Source organism: Osmerus eperlanus, chromosome 12, assembly GCF_963692335.1.
Source record: "Osmerus eperlanus chromosome 12, fOsmEpe2.1, whole genome shotgun sequence".
Classification (NCBI taxonomy): domain Eukaryota; kingdom Metazoa; phylum Chordata; class Actinopteri; order Osmeriformes; family Osmeridae; genus Osmerus; species Osmerus eperlanus.
In genome coordinates this window covers 6,307,863-6,328,100 of record NC_085029.1, presented here as the reverse complement: position 1 = coordinate 6,328,100, position 20,238 = coordinate 6,307,863, and the positions used below count along the sequence as shown (strand labels likewise).

Sequence of the window (20,238 nt, the reverse complement as noted above, 5' to 3'; positions counted from 1 at the left end):
TGCCTCTGTTGTGTAGCTAAAAGCCCGTGGGCTGTCATCACAGTAAAGGGCCTCAACTCTACAGCACCATATTCTCCTTTGATGATCCCTCATCAAAAGTGGATATTAATTACAATGTTACAATGTAATGTTGATACTTGAGGTAACAAACTTGTTGCAAACTTAAACCTTAACCTGAACACGAGTTGTGTAATTGTAATACATAGTGTTTTGATTTCCTGTGGAAAATGTATTGTACCCCTAAAGCTTAAGGGTACATTTTTGTATATATTTTAATCAGGCACTGAATTAAACATCTTGAATGTATCCTTCACCCAATACTTTATTCACAACCAATATATACATACATACAGAAAATGAAAAGCTGCTGATGTAAGAGTTATCATTTGAGACCTAACACAATCCAACAGTGGCCTTATCATTGTGATATCAGGAAATCTTTTTTCCTACGAGAGCTTTATACCAGATAGTAGAGTAATTGTACCTCTGAATTTAAAGGATACTAGGTCAATAAGCTTTATTGCTGCATGAGAGGTGTTGAGTTGGTGACCCACATGAGAAAAAAATTTGGAAAATGCTTTCAGCATCCTGAAACACCCTGAATAAAGCCATGTACCCAACTACGTCCCTAGTCCTCTGACTGGACACCTGTCAGATTCCAATTCCACAAAAACCTTAAAAGAAAAACATATTTCAAATTTTGTCAGCACAATGTCTCCGATGCAACATCATTGTCCAAGCAAGAAGGAAAAGGAAGACTTTCTTAAAGTTCTAAAGCTTTCAGTACTCTCCATGCACAAATAAACATAAGCATAAGGGACTGCCTGTCTTCTGCCATTTAAAACAGGCCAAACACTGCATCACATGGCTTCAGTCAAAAACAAAACAAAAATAAACATCTTTAGTGGTCGTTTATCTTTAGTGCAGCTGAAAAAAGCACGATAAGTAAAAGATTCACATTTTCCAGTCTTGGTTCCAATGGAAAAGCTTTTTGACAGGCACAACCATCTACAGAGCCATTGGGGTTTGAGTCGGAAAGAAAACTTCAGCCAGAAGAGCTTTATTGGACTAAAGTAAAGGCCTGTTGTTTATGCAGACACTGACCCCCCCCCCCACACACACAATGCTGCAAACAATTCAACGCATCGCCTGAACCTGTCCTTCTTCAAACCAGCACATGTTCATGGATGCACACCCATCTTTGTCTTGCACCTCTACCCCTGTAAGGCAAACCATGTGAAGGGGAGGTTAAAAGGCAGGGGCGGGGCTGGGGAAGGGGATGATTGACAGGTGAAAGGTCTACGTGACTAATGGGATGTGGAAGTCTGGGCTGTCAAAGAGCAGCGGTCTCCTAGGCGGCGAGGGATCCTTGTCAGCCTTGTGTAGCAGCTTGAACAACCCTGTACCGATGTTCATTGGGATGCCCATGATGATGCATTCAGACACGCCTGGAGAGAACAGAGAGAGAATGTAGGAGGGAAACAATTTAGCTACACGTCCAAATTATATCCTGGATTGTTACAACAGTTACAAGAGTGAAAACGAGGAGTTAACGCACCGCAAACCGAGTCCTTTTGTCCGAAGTAGGCGGCGTCGAAAAGGTGATCAGCGGTTTTCTCAAACGATGCCAGCATAAGGACGCTCTCCTTCATCTTAGCCAGGCCAAATCGGGTAATTCCCAGGATCTCTCCCTGTAGAACATTTGAGTGAAAGTTGTGTGAAACCCACTGCTGAGTGGGTCTGGATAAATCACGATGTTCTGCTGCCACCACCAACCTTGTAGGACATGAGGTCAGCCAGGAGCATGACATGACGCCTGTCTATACTCATCCCATGGTTCACCATGGTATACTGGATCTCGTTGATAATAGTGGACCTTGCCGCCTCAATCCCAAGTGTTTTCTCCACCTGAAAGCGAGAGCCCAGGTCACCTTAGCACCCGAGCATTAATAAACAATCTGGGTATTAGGTGAATAAATGTTTACCTCGTAGGTGTTGTTTGAGGTGGTCCTGTTGCCGTTCACACCGTGGGTTGCCATGACGCTTCTCAGGTTGTCCCCCTCAACCAGGAGCTTGTATTTGTTTTTTCCACTCTGCTCATCGATGTGAATGACAGCTCTTGCCACCTCCGGGATTCCCTGCACTACCACCTGGTCACAGAAAACGAAAGGATTAGAGGTGTGGGAGCAGGAAAACAAAGGCAATGAAAATTATGATTTCTTTTTTTCACGGTAACATTAAAGTCAACAGATTTTAACAAAGAAAAATGTTCTGAGGAGAGGTATTGACGATGTGAGTGGATGTCTGAAAGGTATTTTTGAGATGGCAGATATGAAAGCCATCAGTAAACGCAGTTGGCAGATATGTAAGCAATACGTAAATATGCTTAAAGAAATGAATGCTCACAATAAAACACAATCTACAATGAATCATGCTAGATCTTGCTCTCAATTATGTATTTACTTTCAGGACGGTAGAACGACCAACAGTTTTTCTTAAGGGTTGCTGCTAAAATGCAATTTTTTTAAGATTGTCGTCTGAGCAATCTGCTCACAGAACTCAGCATAGCTCTTTTATCCACCCTGAAATGTCAACGTACAAAAATTCAGTCTAGTGGAATAAAATACGAACTAATGAACTAGACTACATCTGGCAGATGCTGAAAAGAAACCTGTTGCAGAGAGCAGTGACTTTAGAAATGTCTCGGCTTGCATTCTCTCATTCCAGTCCCCAAGTGCATCTCCTTGAGAACCCACTCAATGTGAGGGCTCATTTTGAAATACACTGTTATTGCTCACGGAAAGAACATTCCAATCCCTGACTTTCTCAAAAACGACCCCATATTGCTACAAAAGTGATTAGCAATGAGCAGTTTCAAAACTGTATGTGCGATTGCCGCAAAACCAAACTATGGAGTGTGTCGAGGGACAAACCCCCCAAAAAAGAAGCTGCTCTCCGACATTTCTCCATTTCCACTGTGTCATTGGAGAAAGCACCAGTCACCTTGGGAAGCTCCTCTTTGAGAGACTGCAGCACATAGTACATGGAGCTCTTGCTGTTTTCTCGTGGAGACACACAGACGACGGCCTCGCCGTGCACAGCAATGTCCCCGGGCTTAACGCGCAGCTTGGACATACATATGGAGTAACGCACGGTTTCAGCATTCACCTGTAAATCAAAAGTAATTTTTGCAGGAAATTCAGCACTGTTAAATGATCCCCCCCATAGAAGTGTCTGTTAATCCCATCAGTCTACAAACACTCTGAAAACGCACAAAATATTTTTACGCAAATAATATCAAACACAGAATTGGAATAAACAAACACACTTGTTTTAAAAGCATCTGATATCATGCTGCTGTGAAGCGACAAAGTCACTATGTGACCGCAAGGTAATCACTAATAACTTCTTGTCAAAAGTGAATTATTTGGGAGTCCGTAAAGACGTGAATGTGGCTTTAAGCATAGTACTAAGCCAATCCTCAAAGTAAAACACTAGTGGTGGTGCTAATACAGGAAAGACAAATACTGTACCTCTAAGCGTAATAGTCGGATCCTTTCCAGGGACAGCTTTACCAGAATTAAACAATCGTCAGGTAGAAAGACCTCCTCTATGTACTCGGAAATCTGGAGGAGAAGGAACATGATTCACATTGGTTGTGAAAATGTGTAAACATTCCAGTTTTGCACATGACGAGAAAAAATATTTTATAGTATGAAAAAACTATTTGGGATGCAAAGCTGTAGTGAGAAATATCAATCTTATGTTCATTGTTTTCAATGTCACCTTGTTTAACTTTCAATCTCAGTTGGTTGGACATTTTAGAAATAATTTATCTTGAAGGGATTATCTTGAATAACTGCGTCTTCGTGGACGCCACTTACTGTCATGAAAGTGTCAGAGACACATGGTATTTACCACTAATTACAGGTACACATCCATTCAACACTATTTGAATGTAAACCTTAAAATGTCAGGGCAATAGAAAAAAAGAAGTGCAGGATTTTTTACTTGAGAAAAAACTTAAAGGGTCAACTGTGGCGAGGGCGGAAATACCTCTCCGAGAAGAGTCTTTTCAATCCTTCCTTTCACCAGGCGGCCAAAATCAGCGTCATCCTCTACATCCAAATGGGCGCTGATTATAGGGGTACTGAAAGGGTAAAACAGAGGTTTAGCCAAATTGCAGCCCAAGAGCTTGTTTACCGTGCACTGAGAAGCTTCCAGGATGGCCCCAGGTTTATTGACTTCCCTAGATGAAATGTATCCCGGACAAGAGTAATTACAGGAGAGGGAGAAGGGGGAAAGTGTTTGAAATGGGGCAGCACATTTGCAGACACTCTTTTCATCTGTCTAATCAGAGAGAAGCCAATTACGGCCAGCGCGCCTACTGACCAGCCTCCATTTGAGCAAGCGAGGGAGGACAAGCAGAAGTTCGATTAAAGCAACTTTTAGTACCCAGACCTGAGATTACCCAGACCTGAAATGACTCAGACCAGATATTACCCTGATTTGAGATTAACCTGACCTGAGATTACCATGACCTGAGATTACCATGACCTGAGATTACACTGACCTGAGATTACCCAGACAGGTTTTTCTGATTTATCCAAGACTTTAGCTAATACAATACAATACAAAGCGATTATGGGTTTGGTGGTGCTGCCACTTCATAATACCTGATGTTTTTGGAGGCGTTGATGATCTCCTTGATGCGAGGTACCCCCAGCGTGATGTTCATGGAGGCCACCCCAGCGAAATGGAAGGTTTTCAGAGTCATCTGGGTGCCAGGCTCCCCAATACTCTGGGCACACAATGCTCCCACAGCTGAGCCCGGCTCCATCTGGGCTCTGTCAGACACATGAAACAACAGAAAACTATAATCCTGATAGCATGGTCAGAATCCCACTGGGTGAATTTCTCGGTTCTGGGCAGATTTATCGACAAGTAGGCTTTGTTGCAACCTGGCAAGCCCCCGCCACCATCAGAAATCAAACTATAGAACTAGGGAATACTTTGAAGAATCTTTCATTTAATTCAACGTGTTAAGGACCAAGTACCAAAGTATACATAATTACATCCTCTTTGTGACCACAGCTGTGTGAGTGTGTTTTGGTCACAGCTAATCGACCACATGACCGGGTACCTCATGTATTTGTCTCTACATGTCTCCAAAAACTTCTCCAGCTGGGTAGGAGTGATGCGGTCCAGCTGGTACAGAACTTTGGGCTGGAACGCAGGAAGAGCAGTGATTTTAGACCTGGCTACGAGACAGGAACGAGACAGACAGCTGGTGGATTTAGACTGCTGAAGCTAATCTGATAGCCTACCTCCGTGGTGCCGTTGTCATTGATGCCATATTTGTCCCTGGTCTTCTTGATTCTCTCAGACATGCTCTTTATGAACTTCTTGATCTCCTGAAGAGAAGAAGGCGATACGTGAAGGGGGGGGTCCTAAGGCTGGATTAAATGCATATTGATCTTTTCAAACCATGGCAGTATTGTTGTTGTAGAGCTTGAGTACAATTCCAAGCAGTTGTTTGATGTAAGGACAGACCATTATTGCAAAAGACAACTCATTACAGTCACAGTAGACGCATTCCTCAAACCCAGCAACATGTCCTGTTGACTTAACTCACACAATGCAACGTGTACATAATTAGTGCATTCAATGTTTGTTGTGTGAGTAACAGGCACCTTGGAAAGCAATCTGAACAGGTTAAAAGACAATCTGGCATTATTGTTTCACACCATGTCCCATCATGCTTTGCAACAATACCTCCAAATACTTCTCAGAGCCGGTCTCGGTTAATGCCTAAGGGTGGTTCAACAAAATTGTGGCGAGGGAAAGGAATGACATGATCAATACCTACAATTCAAGATACTGGATTTATAATAAATATCCGTTGGTTGTTTCTTCAATAAGGTCTAGGTGGTGGGGGGTTGGGGTTGAGCTTGGGTAATCCAGAAAGGATGCAAGGTGGAAAAACTACACCATTAACTTACACTAATCCTGAAGCCTGCCGAATAGAGAACGTCAATTCTAACCGTATCCAAACACCTAATTACTGAAAGTCACAATGGATTACGGGGAAAATTAAAATGGGTGCATACAATGAGGATAGCATCTACCTTGTAACACTGAGTGTGGTCAGATGTCTATCATTACCAGAGAATGGCTTGGTAATAAACCCCATCCATTACACATTGACTGACTACTGAGTTCAGATGAGTTTCCCATCTGACTCATGTAAGGTACGTGTGGAAGTAACAAAGCATGCACACATTTTACAAATTACAGATTGGCAAAATGGCAGTGATGAAGAGCCAATAGTCCATTCCCCTACATAATTACAAGAAATCAGCTTCTAATTAGAACTTGTCTCCCAACATTGGACGATTATATTTTTGGACAGTTTTATTTTATTTTCACCAGCCTACCTCCAGGAAACTGTCTCTGCAACACTTGAAGTCGCTCCTCTTCATGATGGCCTCGGCGGTCAGGACCAGCTCGTTCTTGCTGAGGGCCGGCTCGTCGATGCTCGAGTGAACGGCCTGGAGGGGGGGGGGGGGGGGGGGGGGGGGGCACAAAGACCACGCCTGCAGATCAGTCTTTTACCCAGGGGGCCACTGCTGCACAGGGGCCAATCTACACAGTGGTCCCCTCTCTCCTGGCTCCTGGTTAAGCAGTCACCTCCCTAATCACTGATCTCTCAATCAACCGTAAAGAAGTAACAATCTAGTCTGAGTCAGTCGCTTCTGTGGTACAGTATGGCAAACACAAATCTGAAACTAGATCACATTTACAGAGGGAAGGCTAGCGCTTCACATTCAATTATTCAGGCTGGGTTTCCAAAACAAATCTGCTAGGAAAGTAGTTATATAAAAGAACTACCTTTCTGTTACTAAATTCTATCAACTAGTCCAATCAAGTCCAAAATTTTCACACATTGGAGTAGAAACAACCCCAGTGTCAGACAGACAAAGATATGGACTTGAATGAACTGATGAAAGATGATTTCATATCCTTGGCTGAACTTGGGGTGTTGTTATAGCTATAACTTGCTATGGTTTAAAAGGGAATGATAAATCAAATGTCATGGTTGCTTATCACTCTCCAGGGAGGGCTATTAATATAATGACTGTGTACTTTACTTCAAAACATAAACAACCACACTACTTGTTGAGAGGGTTTAACTAACCTTGAGAGTGAAATTAACTAAAATTAAACAACGTTTTTACTAAATAGATATAATCTACCTCAGTAATGCAAGAATTTCCTTGAATAACATGCACCACAACCTTAAAAATGAAGCAACAACCATCTGGTTCACGATACATTCATTAATTCCACATGTTAGAATCAAACACTTCAGGGATAAACTCAGTCTGTAGGTGGGTGGGTAGGGTACTAACCCGGATATTGTCCAAAACCCTGTGGAACTCCAGGGGCTCGTCCTTGCCCTCCATGTCGGCCGGGTCCAGGCCGTCTCCTCCGTAGATGAACTGAATTATGTCACCGGTAGAGCTCCTCACTGTCAGGTCGTACTGAGAACACAGGTCTTCCAGGGACTTGACCAGCCGCCTCTACACCAAAACACACCCTCCCAGCAAGGAGAACCATAAGACGTGGTGGTGGATGGTAAGCAAGGTTTTGAGGGGGGAAGGTCGTAAGGGGGGGAAAATACATGCTGTTGAGGCTGTCATTAGACCAGATAAGCAAAGTCGGGGAAACAGTGATACAGAGAGTTGAAAGAGATACTGAAGAAAGTAGGTGGAGGAGAGAAAGGTGTGTGTGTGTGTGTGTGAGAGAGTGAGAGAGAAAAACCTTTGAATGCGTCAGAGGTTTTACCTGCATGTATCCAGTTTCAGCTGTTTTAACTGCCGTGTCCACCAGGCCCTCTCGACCAGCCATTGTGTGGAAGAAAAACTCTGTGGGTGTCAGCCCTGAGTAGAAGCTGTCAGCCACAAAGCCTTTGGCAGCAGGGAGCTAGGTAAATCAGAGGGTTACAGGGACTGTTAAATTGTCCTTTTGATGCCGTGGGTGGGTCAGACGTTCATTAAAACCGTATGATTTATCCTCGTTATACCCGGTGTGCCTAAACCTATATTAGGATTACAAAGTGTAATCTCCAATCAAGATGTTCAGTTAGTAAACAGTTTCTAAAGAGGAACATTAATATCGATAGGACCCTTGTGATATTTGCAGCAAACTAGATCCTACCAAACTAGATCATACCTTTCTACATACAGTACTGTGCAAAAGTTTTAGGCACCCAATATGTTTTACACTAATATTATTTTAAATATTTGTGCTGATAAATAAAAGTGCAATGTTGAGAAAACATTTGTTAAATGTCGTCTTACATTGTCTTACAGCATTTTTGCTTAAAGATCTTGTAAAGTAAATTCCATGTTTTGCTTCTAAGTACATTATATACGTGTGAAATGAGTTCCTGAAAGCATGTGCAAAGCGCTAAAACTTTGTCGCACTGAAATGTGGAGTTAAACCGAAGAACAGTTTCTCTTCCGTTTTCAGATCAGGTTTTAATGGGCGGAGCCAAAAAATGCCCTATCTACGTCATTTCGCCCCATCTACGTAAGATCACTGAATGGCTCCTCCTGCTGTACTGTTATTGTAGCCTACATCAGCTAGCTAGCTAGCTTCAGGATGTCTCCCACCAACCGCAACTGCATCTTCCCTGGATGCAAGAACTCCAGCTGCGCTGCAACGCCATTTAAGTTCCCTATTGATAATGAAAGGAAAAATAGGTGGATAGATTTTGTGAAGAGCCACGCTGATGGAAAGCTTCGGATAAACTCCAACAGCCGCCTCTGCAGTGGATAAGAGAGTCTGCTAAATGAGTAAATGCAGTGATCATTTCACAGCGGATAGTTTTAACATGGACCAGAGACAGACGGGGTTCGCGGACACACGGCTTCTCTTGCAGCGCGGAGCCGTACCGAGCATCGCCCTCCCGGCCGTTCCTCCTCCCGGTCGCACCTGGACAATCCACCGCTGCCAGCAGTTCATCACTCTGTTCTGTGTGCTTGTTATAATTATACTAGATAACTTTACCAGAGGTATCTCTGCTATGAGTTAGTGCAAACCGCTAAATTGATAGGCTACTCGGTGTAGAATGATGGTATTTTGGTGAAATGGTAGCTAATGTGTTAGAAGTAGCCTAGTTGGAGAGCTCACTGTCTGCTGTCTCTGGTGTCCATTTTTACTGTTACAGCTCAGGGGAACATTTCATTTATATGCATCTGTATGTTTCACTCATTGAACAAATAAATTATAATTCTAGCCTATATGGTTTTGTTCGGCTTGACATAGCGTCTATTATCTGGGTCGGAGGTAGGCACTAGGCAGCGAGGGGCGGAGCTTCAGCTCCTTCAGGCGACACGCCCCCCCAGTCTCAAGCAGAGAAGACTGCTGATTTTTTCACGATTTCAAAGCCTAATTTGACATACTTGTCGGTGTTATTTTTTCATTCGAATTTGGATGGGTAGTTAATAACACATTATTCTGTGGTGTGGCGAACTTAAAACTTGTTTTCAGGTCCACTTTACAGGATCTTTAACTTTTTAAATGTGTGCACTTTACTGTACATCTAGCACAGTACTGTACATCTAGCTCAGGATGACATAGATCAAGTAAGGCGTAGTTGGTTACATTGGTTAAATTACATTTCATGTAATTTAATGTAATTTATACGTAACTGGCATGAAGGGGGGGGGGGGATGCCAGCGGTGTACCTTACCTTGGAATGCTTTTTGAAGTGGGGCAGAGAGCGGTTCTCAAAGCCATCTGGAACTCTGGATCCGCTGATGGCCTGCTGGCCGACACAAGCAATCATCTGGGAGATGTTGATGAAGGAGCCTGATGATGGAGGAGGAGGAGGAAGAGTGAACGCAATCTACACAACTCGCGCATACAAGGCCTCGGGGTACCCTGTCGCCATGGCAATCGCCATTCGGGGGCCAGAGGGATCCTTAAGTCCTGGTGCACCCACCTGGCTGGGCAGCCATGACAGTTGTGTGAATGACAGCTTGCTGATCTATAGTGAATGGCAAGGGTGATCCAATCCTACCTTTGGAGCCGCACACGGCCATGATGAGAGGGCTGTTGCTCTTGTCCAGTTCTCGAAGACAGGCGCTGCCTGCGTGGTCTCTGATGACTGACAGCTCTTTCAGGATCAGGGCCTGGGGACAGGTGCAGGCAGGCATTGCACTTACAGTTACATCCACCATACCCTTCCTTCCATCACTCACACTAGTGGAACTCTTGACTCCAGCACTTACAGTTAGGTCCATAAATATTTGGACATTGACACAATTTTCATCATTTTGGCTCTGTATACCACCACAATGGATTTGAAATGAAACAATCAAGATGTGCTTTAAGTGCAGACTTTCAGCTTTAATTTCAGGGTATTTACATCCAAATCAGGTGAACGGTGTAGGAATTACAACACATTTTATATGTGGCCCCCCCCTTTTTAAGGGACCAAAAATAATTGGACAAACTAACATAATCATAAATCTAATTGTCACTTTTAATACTTGGTTGCAAATCCTTTGCAGTCAATGACAGCCTGAAGTCTGGAACCCATAGACATCACCAGACGCTGGGTTTCGTCCCGGGTGATGCTCTGCCAGGCCTCTACTGCAACTGTCTTCAGTTCCTGCTTGTTCTTGGGGCATTTTCCCTTCAGTTTTGTCTTTAGCAAGTGAAATGCATGCTCAATTGGATTTAGGTCAGGTGATTGACTTGGCCATTGCAGAACATTCCACTTCTTTGCCTTAAAAAACTCTTTGGTTGCTTTCGCAGTATGCTTCGGGTCATTGTCCATCTGCACTGTGAAGCGCCGTCCTATGAGTTCTGAAGCATTTGGCTGAATCTGAGCAGATAATATTGCCCGAAACACTTCAGAATTCATCCTACTACTTTTGTCAGCAGTCACATCATCGATAAATACAAGGGAACCAGTTCCATTGGCAGCCATACATGCCCACGCCATAACACTACCTCCACCATGCTTCACTGATGAGGTGGTATGCTTTGGATCATGAGCAGTTCCTTCCCTTCTCCATACGCTTCTCTTCCCATCATTCTGGTACAAGTTGATCTTGGTCTCATCTGTCCATAGGATGTTGTTCCAGAACTGTACAGGCTCTTTTAGATGTTTTTTGGCAAACTATAATCTGGTCTTCCTGTTTTTGAGACTCACCAATGGTTTACATCTTGTGGTGAACCCTCTGTATTTACTCTGGTGAAGTCTTCTCTTAATTTTTGACTTTGACACAGATACGCCTACCTCCTGGAGAGTGTTCTTGATCTGGCCAACTGTTGTGAAGGGGTTTTTCTTCATCAGGGAAAGAATTCTTCTGTCATCCACCACAGTTGTTTTCCGTGGTCTTCCGGGTCTTTTGGTGTTGCTGAGCTCACCAGTGCGTTCTTTCTTTTTAAGAATGTACCAAACAGTTGATTTGGCCACACCTAATGTTTTTGCTATCTCTCTGATAGGTTTGTTTTGATTTTTCAGCCTAACGATGGCTTGCTTCACTGATGGTGACAGCTCTTTAAACTTCATATTGAGAGTTGACAGCAACAGATTCCAAACACAAATATCATACTTGAAATGAACTCTAGACCTTTTATCTGCTCCTTGTCAATGAAATAACGAACTCCCATGAGGGAATAACATACACCTGGCCATGGAACAGCTGAGCAGCCAATTGTCCAATTACTTTTGGTCCCTTAAAAAGGGGGGGGCCACATATCAAATGTGTTGTAATTCCTACACCGTTCACCTGATTTGGATGTAAATACCCTGAAATTAAAGTAATGAAATGAAAGTCTGCACTTAAAGCACATCTTGATTGTTTCATTTCAAATCCATTGTGGTGGTATACAGAGCCAAAATGAAGAAAATTGTGTCAATGTCAAATATTTATGGACCTAACTGTATATGAACAGTCTATACCTGTTAGGGGTGGGGGAAATCGATTCACATGTGAATCGCGATTCAGTCTTCTAGCGATTCACATCAATTCACAAATTCCAAAAATCTTTTTTTACATTATTAAAAAAATACAAAATCTTGAATCGATTTTTAATCGAATCGTGACCCCAACAATCGATTTGAATCGAAAGGCACCAAAAGATTCCCACCTCCTAATACCTGGAGTACGGATCTGTCTGTTATGGTACAGCAGATTAGCCTGTCTCTGCCCTCCTATGTACTTCCGCTCAATTTTCATTTTGATTCTGTAGCGTGTCTGGGCTTTAGATATATTAGTCAGATGTCGCCGGTAAACTTTTTACCGGTCCAATCAGTGAACAGAAGGAGTGGCTGAGAACGATGACGTTGATGTTGTGCGCTAGTTTGAGTTGTAGTTCCATAATGGCGGCGGAGACAGATGCGAGCGAAGCCATTCGGTCTGTTGTGGCAACGCTGCCGAATATTCAGATGTTAAAGCTGGAGCAAGAACAATCGATCCCCACGGGGTTCGTTTGATTTTCCAGCTAACTCCCTTAGTGGTGAAGGAGTTGGCTAAGGCGAACGCTAGCGATTGGTTATGCCAGATCCAGAGTGGCTCTGGGCAGATCCAAGAGTACCCGCCTTCAAGGAAGTTAACGCTTGTCAATGGATCGAGCCCAGATTCTCTGTACAAATGAAATGTACGAGAGTCTGGTTAGGACCAGGCTAACAGCAGACACCATTTAGGATGAATAATCAAACTAAAAATTGGTCTTGAGGAAATGGAGCATCTGTCTGTGTGTCTGTGTGTGTGTGTGTGTATTTCTCAGCAAACCTCTAGGGTCTCCTCTGCTGTGCAGCCTGGCTGCTGCTGAAGCTTGCCGGTCTTCAGAGCCTCTATGTACTCGTCACACTTCTTGTAGCCGCCGTCCAGAAGATCCTGCTTGGCTTTCAGCAGGCCCTGGCCAGGGGTCACATCTCCAATACCGATGGAGAACCCTCGGTTGGCTGCATGGAACACAATAAACAGTTAGAACTAAAAACCTAAAATAGCGTTTAAAATTTCAAACCAACTATTCAAATACCAGTACGTCACATTCTGACATAAAATTAATTTGACAGACGCTCCTTTGATAATTTTTTTCACTTCAAAATGGATGAACTAGGTCCACAGCTGAATTCTTATGTACATTCAAATGCACAATGTTTGCCGGATCACTTTAGTCAGATCAGCTATATACATTCACTTATGTATTTGCCATGTAGGCAGTAAGGTTGAACAAGGTTTTTTTTCTCACAATCTTAAATGCCTCACCATTGACTTTTCCAGTAAACATGCAATTACTGTCTATCTGACAATTTGGGGTGGAGATGAATCCATTAAATGTTAAGTTTAATAGTTCCAACTTTACTAGGCTCAACTTTTTGTTTTCATGCCGATCGCTGGAGAATGTAAAAGGATAGGAGGGACGTACAGAGGTAGACGGGTGCAAGGCGCGCTAGGCGGGACATGGCGTTGGCGGCCTCCAGCTGACCCCAGTCCCGGAGCAGGATGTAGAAGATGTTCTTCTTGGAGCCAGAGCCCAGGGTGCCCTTGTCCAGGCTGCCACACAGCAGCTCACTGTTCTGGATCACCACAACTGAAACAGGGATGAGACACAGACGGCAGAGAGACCAGGGGGGTCACTAACACACACAGTCTGGCATCAAGGCCAATAATCTCCCACCGTCTATCAAATACTGAGGGCTCTGGCAAGATGGGAAGCTCCCAAGCATTACCCACCCACCCACCCCCATACACACACACACACTTTTCTTCATGCTGATGCCAGAGTTGACAAAAATTATATTTATTAATGTAACGATTATCCTTTTAGGTGCTGTACTTGAATTTTACTTCCAGTAAGAGGAAAATAAAGATTTAGTACAAATAAAGATATACAGTTCAAATTTGGGGTCACTTAGAAATGTCCTTGTTTTTGAAAGAAAAACCGAGGCCCAATATCAACAACCATTGAACACTGGATTTTGGTGTTTCAACACCCATTGACACTTCCCTGTTGTATGACTATGTTTAGCCTGTGTTTTGCACCTCTCTTTCACCAACCGTCTCTGGAGGAGGGGATCCCTCACTGAATAGCTCTCAAGGTTTCTTCAATTTTTTTCACCTTGTGAGTTTTTCTGGGAGTTATTCCTTGTCTTCTTTGAGGGTTTAGGTTGGTTGAGGGTCAGTTCTATGGGCGTATGTGAAGCCCTCTGTGACATTGCTTGTAAAAAGGCCTATACAAATCTATTTTGATTTTATTTGAACCATCAGTCCTATGTTCCAATAACACCCTGTGTTTGCTAAACCATGGTCATAACTTTTGAAGGATAACTGATCATTAGAAAACCCTTTTGCAATTATATTAGCACATCTGAAAATTGCTGAATATAAAGAAGCTAAATCAACTGGCCTTCTTTATATTAAGTATCTGGAACGTCAGCAATTGTGGGTTGGATTACACTCAAAATGGCTCAAAACTAATAACTTTCTTCTGAAGCTCGTCAGTCTACTCTTGTTCTGGGAAATGAAGACTATTTCATGCAAGAAATTGCCAAGAAACTGAAAATCTCGTTCAACTCTATTCCCTCAAAATAAGAGGGAGGCCCCGGTGAGCAAACTGAACAAAAGGAAAAATACATTAGAGAGTATAGTTTGAGAAACAGATGCCTCACAGGTCATCAACTGGCAGTTATGACTTGAGTCAATGAGTTAGTTAGACTCATTAATTGGTAGCGCAAAACACCAGTCTCAATGTCAACATTGAAGAGACAAGAGATGCTGGCCTTCTAGGCAGAGTTGCAAAGAAAAATACAGTTTCAGACTGGCCAATAAAATGAAAGGATTAAGATAGGCAAAAGAACCCAGACACTGGACAGAGGATGATTGGAAAAAATTGTTTCTGGAAGACGAAAGTAAGTTTTAGGGTATTTAGATCACAATGAAGAACATTTGTGAAATGCAGACCAACTGAAAAGAGGCTAGAGGAGTGCTTGACGCCATCTGTCAAGCAAGATGTAGGCAATGTGATCTGGGGGTGCTTCGGTGATGTAGGATATTTGTACAAGAAGGAACCTCTAGACGGAGTAATCCTAATTAAAAAGCATTATTTATAACACTTTCAATTACTTCTAATTACTATTTCCTATTCATTTACCTATATTTCCTATTCATATTGCTATTAGTTCCTAACCTAATATTTTGAACGGTAGGAATATTTTCTTTGAAAGAATTCCTATGGTGATGTGGCTGAAAGTGTAGGTTGTGGAGGACTCACAGGAGTCATTGTAGCAGAGGTCCTCTCCCTTCCCACAGTACTGCTTGCCCTTGGTGCGCAGGTTGGCCTTAACCGGGCAGGCCTTACTGGGCTTCAGGATCAGACTGAAAATCTGCTTGCCGGTCCACAGAGCCATTGGCTGAAAACAGGAAAAGGAAGGATTTTTATTTATTTATATAAAATAGAAATCTTAAAAAAAGAGTCAGCCAACTAAACTATAAGGAAGTACTTTACAGTACCTTCATTATAGCAGGGTGAGGGAGAGCAATCTTGACTTTTTCATCTTTGCCAACGAGGATTGAGGCTACTATCTGACAGGCTTTTGATCTGTCGAAGAAGGTGTCCTTCAGAGTCAAGAGGTAGGCTCCTGGAGTGGGGAAACAACAATGAGATGAACTGTTGCTTTGTAGTTCAGGTACTCCCCTTGAGGAGAGCACTTATTACATTTGTGACATTATTTAAATCAAAACAGTAAATGACAGTTTTAGAACACAGAGTACTCCACTGCAATGCATTTAAACATTTTCAGGGCTGCTGACTAACATGGAAAATGGGCATACCCTACATAAACAGAAAATTGTTTAAATATGTATATTTCTAGAAGATTGGGGGACATGACAGTTTGACCCGTCACCTGCTAGGTGTATGGTAGGCAGGGAACAGCTGGACTGAGTCACATGAAAAAAACAATCAAAAACCTTTCTTTTCAGTGCGTTGCCCAGCCTGTCTGGACAATAAGCAATTTCTGCACCTGCCAATAGTCTCAATCATTTCACAAAAGGAACACTTGATTGACGTCACTGCACTGCTGTGAGTCACAATGCTCACCTGTCAGGAAATCTTGAATAGCTGCAATCAGAGGCTCTCCATTTCTCGGTGTCACAAGATTGGCTTTGGTCTGAAAGGAAGCAGAATGCTCTGCGTGAAACAGGTGACTTGACGTACAGTTGTTTTCAGAACCGCATTTTCTTTCCCACTGGACTTACGAACAGAAATCCTGGAGAGAGGGTGTTTGTTTGGCTGTGACAAGTACCCCCACTAACACCAGAAGCTCAGCCTTTGGAATGAGTGTGTGACATTTGAAAAGGGAAGAGATGTGTTTGTGTGTGTGTATGACACGTACCCCCATCAGTACCAGGGCCTCTGCTTTGGCCTCCTCCGTCTGGGGGAGGTGGAGGTTCATCTCGTCTCCGTCAAAGTCAGCGTTGTATGGCGTGCACACGCACTCATTAAACCGGAATGTTCTGTGAGGCTTCACACGGGCCTATTGGATCGAAAGGAGAACATTTCAATAAACACAGAACGAGAGTACCCAAGCAACAAGCTGTGCATGGCACGTGGTACATCAGTTCCGACAGGCTCTCACAATGTGTGCCATAATGCTGAGCTTGTGAAGGGAAGGCTGCCTGTTGAAGAGAACAATGTCTCCATCTATCATGTGTCTCTCCACCACGTCGCCAAACCTCAGTTCCTGGGCCATCTTTTCTCTGTTGCCGTATTTCAGAAACCTGAGAGAAACACACGCAAACACTGAGTTACCAAGCCGAAACAGGCTTCAGAGAGGTGTTTCATAACTGGAAGAGTGGTCACCTTTTCATCTGGGTGTGACGTTGCTGGATGAAGTTGGCCCCTGGGTGAACATCTGGACCGCTACGAACAAGCTTCCTCAACATTTCCAAATTGGCTTTATTTACCTTCAACAAGTAAGCAATTGGAATCTTTTAGTCAAGTGAATTGCTAATAGAGATGGTGTTTTTATACTCTTGGTCTGAGGCTTACCTTCTCAGGGTAGGTCAGGATCTTGGCAACGTGAATGGGGACAGCCACCTCATCAATCCGTAGGTTAGGGTCTGGAGAGATGACCGTCCTTCCGGAGAAATCTACTCTCTTTCCCGACAGGTTTCCTCGGAATCGTCCTGAAAAATATGTCGGAGGTGATGTCATTTTATATGTTCAGAATTCAGCATCCAGTAGGCACTCTTGCTCTAGTAGATGAACACCTCAGGATAGAGATTAGAATATGGGTGAAAGGTAAGAAGGTGATGTAGTAGCGAGACCTTGTTTGCCCTTCAGTCTCTGTACAAAGCCTCTGGTCCACTTCTTGGGCGCCATATTGAGGGGAATGCCCGACAGCTCACTGTTGATATAGAGGGCACACTGCAGTTGCAGGAAGTCCCAGTCCTCCATGATCATCTGGGTCTTAGCGCCTGACATACGGTGCTGGATCACGCCAAGATAAAGTCAATTCTCTCTGGCCATTGCAATACTTTGAAATATGACTCAAAATAACACTACGATATATGAAATGTAATTCCATTGTCATAGGACGTAGGCGCAAAGCAACAAGGAATTGTCTTGTAACAATGTCATTAATCAATTACGTCACAAGCATGAGAGGTTTGAAAACGACGCAAAAATCACCTTCTTGATGACGTCGTTGAGGAAGATGATCTCCGTGAGCTTCATGGTGAGGTCGTCCTCGTTGGTGCCCGACTTGAGGTCGCTGACCACGGAAGGGCGGATGCAGAGGGGCGGGACCAAGAGACGGGTCAAGATGAGGTCAGCGGGCTTTCCGGCCTCTGGGTTCATCAGCAGCAGGGGGATGTCCTCCGCGGGGATCCTCTTGAACAAGTTGAGGGCCACCAGAGGACTCAGGTTCTCCTAGTAGTTTGATGACACAGCAACAATGATGAGGAAGTGAGGTGAGGTAGAGTAAAAAGCCCACACACGCAAAAAATATTCCTAACAAATACAACAAATTACAAAATAAGGGCCAGACATTATTGATGCTCCAGCGTGATTATAAGTTGACATGACCATGTGAAATGGTCATGTCATGAAAAGCAGAAAAGTATTCCAGCTTTTCACAAAGATTCACCTGTGCTCTTGTAAGTAAGGATTCCACTTCTTTGTTGTGTTCTATTGCAATATCAAAGGACTGGAGGAATTCAGACACGACGGGGTCCACCACTTTCTTGGTTGATTTATACTTCTCGTGTATGATCTTCAGTAAGCCACACTTCTTTACCGTTCCTAAAAAAAAACACAATTGTCAAGCTGTCAATTTGAAATTGCTTGGCTCTGGCTGAAATAAGTCTGTATGAGTGACGGGACACCTAGTGTTTTTTTTATTTTTACCATTAAATGAAGAACAATTCAAACAGATTGTTCTTTTGCGGCATTTGTCAGATATCTTCTTCTTGAGGCCTCGTTTCTGGAGGTAAGCTAGGCCAGGCCTCTTCAGTTGATCCATGAACGGGAGTTTATCTGCCTCGGCCAGCATGATGTGAGAGCATGTCTTACAGATCATCTGTAGGTAACAATCCCCATTAAATCACAAGGGGAAAATATGAGCACAACACCCTGACAACGCACTCAAGATCCGATGCATTTGTGCATGTAATTGTTTTCCAATTGGACCATGGTCACATCTTACAGCCATATGTGAAATTAAACAACACAGCTATTCCAAAGCCCCTAGCTGATACTGTCTTGGTTCATCTTACTTGCAAGATTCCAATGACAGCTTTAAAGTAGCCCACATGGAAACATGGGAGCTCCAGATCCAGGTATCCATAGTGCCCCAGACAGTCTGCCAAGTTCTTCCCGCACGTCTCACATGGTCTGTCCTTCTCACTGGTGCCCTTTAAGAAAATAGGACGGCAGAGGTTTTCATGGACCTGGGATATTGTGCATCATCCATACATGAGACCATAGTAAGTGATTAATGTGCTCTGGTCAACTCCAGACTACTGCTGACCAGCGATTGGGAATGTGGAGTTCCCAAATCACTCCTCAGTATAAATAGGTCATATTTATGTGGGTGGAAACAATACTAACAACCAATACTGTCATACTGTTATTGGTACTATATACCATTGGCTCATGCAATTCATTTTAAGTTTTCACTTGTCAAGCTGTGTTATCCACCTGTGTGTTTTTAGAAAGAGGCAAGGAGGACATAGCTTTGAGGAGAGGGAATGTGGTTACATAATGGAAGTTAGGAGAAATTATGAGGAGAATATACAGTAAGGCTGACTAGCAATTCAGCATTTGTACTAATAATAGCAAGCTACCATGCGGTGATCCAACACTCCATAAGACAGAGGAGTGTGCTTGGTGTCCTGGCTGTACAGATTTTTGCTGACTACTTGGATGTGGGCTTGCTGACGCATCTGTTCAGCAGACTTCATCCCAAAGCAGATGTGGCTTCTGTAGACAGAAATGACAGTATAGTTTAGAACATGCAACAGTATGTCACATGTTTTACAGAAATATTTATTTTACAGAAAATAGAAATACTATAAACAATTGCATTATTGACTCCCAAGACTGCATTAAGAATTCCATGGCCCACATCTCAAGATCAATGAAGGTAGCTCGTGTGTTCTGGAGTTGTGTCATGTGATTGTGATTCTGAAATCTGTCACTGGCGAGTAGGCCTATACGTTTTCTTGCTAATCAAGCTCTTCAAATTAAAACAATAGCGGAGAGCAACACATGCACAGTCCTGTAGTTAGCTAGCTAGCTAGCAATATAGCTACCAGGTGGCTAAGTAGCTACGCTGGGTGGCATACTTACATTTTCTTTGCCACATCGGTCTCCCTAAACTGCTCTTTCACCATTGTGACTGCTGTTCCACACGATAAACGGAGTAAAATAGATGTAAGGCATTCAAATTAATGTTTTATTACACATGACCACACTATCCCATGCAATCAACACACTGTCACTTGGCGTTCACATGAAGAAGAAATGTGTTGCTACAGCTTGAACCATGAACTCGTAGACAACGACTCTCGCAAAAAGTGTTGAAGGGAGTACACAAGCTGCATCACGCGATACTACCACCTAGCGGATTCAAGTTAATATTTTTGTGTCAAAAGCACAGCATTTGGAAAAAGTGGACACTGCACACATTTAACAAATCAATCA

General features: G+C 43.2%; 1 protein-coding gene across 2 annotated transcripts; it reads right to left on the bottom strand.

Moving 5' to 3' along the window:
- Nucleotides 1-304: 304 nt before the first annotated feature.
- polr3a (polymerase (RNA) III (DNA directed) polypeptide A) lies at nucleotides 305-20,077 on the bottom strand. 2 transcript variants are annotated; one of them, XM_062474446.1, is made up of 32 exons: nucleotides 19,885-20,077; nucleotides 19,380-19,515; nucleotides 18,810-18,947; nucleotides 18,442-18,613; nucleotides 18,182-18,336; nucleotides 17,725-17,964; nucleotides 17,361-17,523; nucleotides 17,083-17,219; nucleotides 16,894-16,997; nucleotides 16,670-16,811; nucleotides 16,427-16,567; nucleotides 16,132-16,201; nucleotides 15,543-15,670; nucleotides 15,304-15,442; nucleotides 13,459-13,623; nucleotides 12,819-12,991; nucleotides 10,091-10,202; nucleotides 9,761-9,879; nucleotides 7,849-7,986; nucleotides 7,413-7,583; nucleotides 6,438-6,551; nucleotides 5,776-5,811; nucleotides 5,328-5,414; nucleotides 5,144-5,226; nucleotides 4,677-4,847; nucleotides 4,057-4,150; nucleotides 3,534-3,626; nucleotides 3,004-3,168; nucleotides 1,986-2,150; nucleotides 1,777-1,908; nucleotides 1,559-1,691; nucleotides 305-1,448 (listed from the first exon to the last, which is right to left on the bottom strand). In XM_062474446.1, the coding sequence occupies exons 1-32, from the start codon at nucleotides 19,926-19,928 to the stop codon at nucleotides 1,300-1,302; spliced, it is 4,209 nt and encodes a 1,402-aa protein (XP_062330430.1). In that variant the 5' UTR covers nucleotides 19,929-20,077; the 3' UTR covers nucleotides 305-1,299. The 2 variants fall into 2 exon arrangements, with proteins under 2 accessions (XP_062330430.1, XP_062330431.1); XM_062474447.1 differs by lacking the exon at nucleotides 5,776-5,811.
- Between the last annotated feature and the right edge of the window lie 161 nt (nucleotides 20,078-20,238).

Coding starts and splice junctions, on each gene's coding strand:
- polr3a (XM_062474446.1), bottom strand. CDS start 19,928: ATGGTGAAAGAGCAGTTTAGGGAGACCGATGTGGCAAAGAAAAT. Junction 16,202..16,426: donor AGGCCCTGGTACTGATGGGG/GTACGTGTCATA, acceptor GCTTCCTTTCAG/ACCAAAGCCAATCTTGTGAC. Junction 6,552..7,412: donor GGGTTTTGGACAATATCCGG/GTTAGTACCCTA, acceptor CCCCCCCTCCAG/GCCGTTCACTCGAGCATCGA.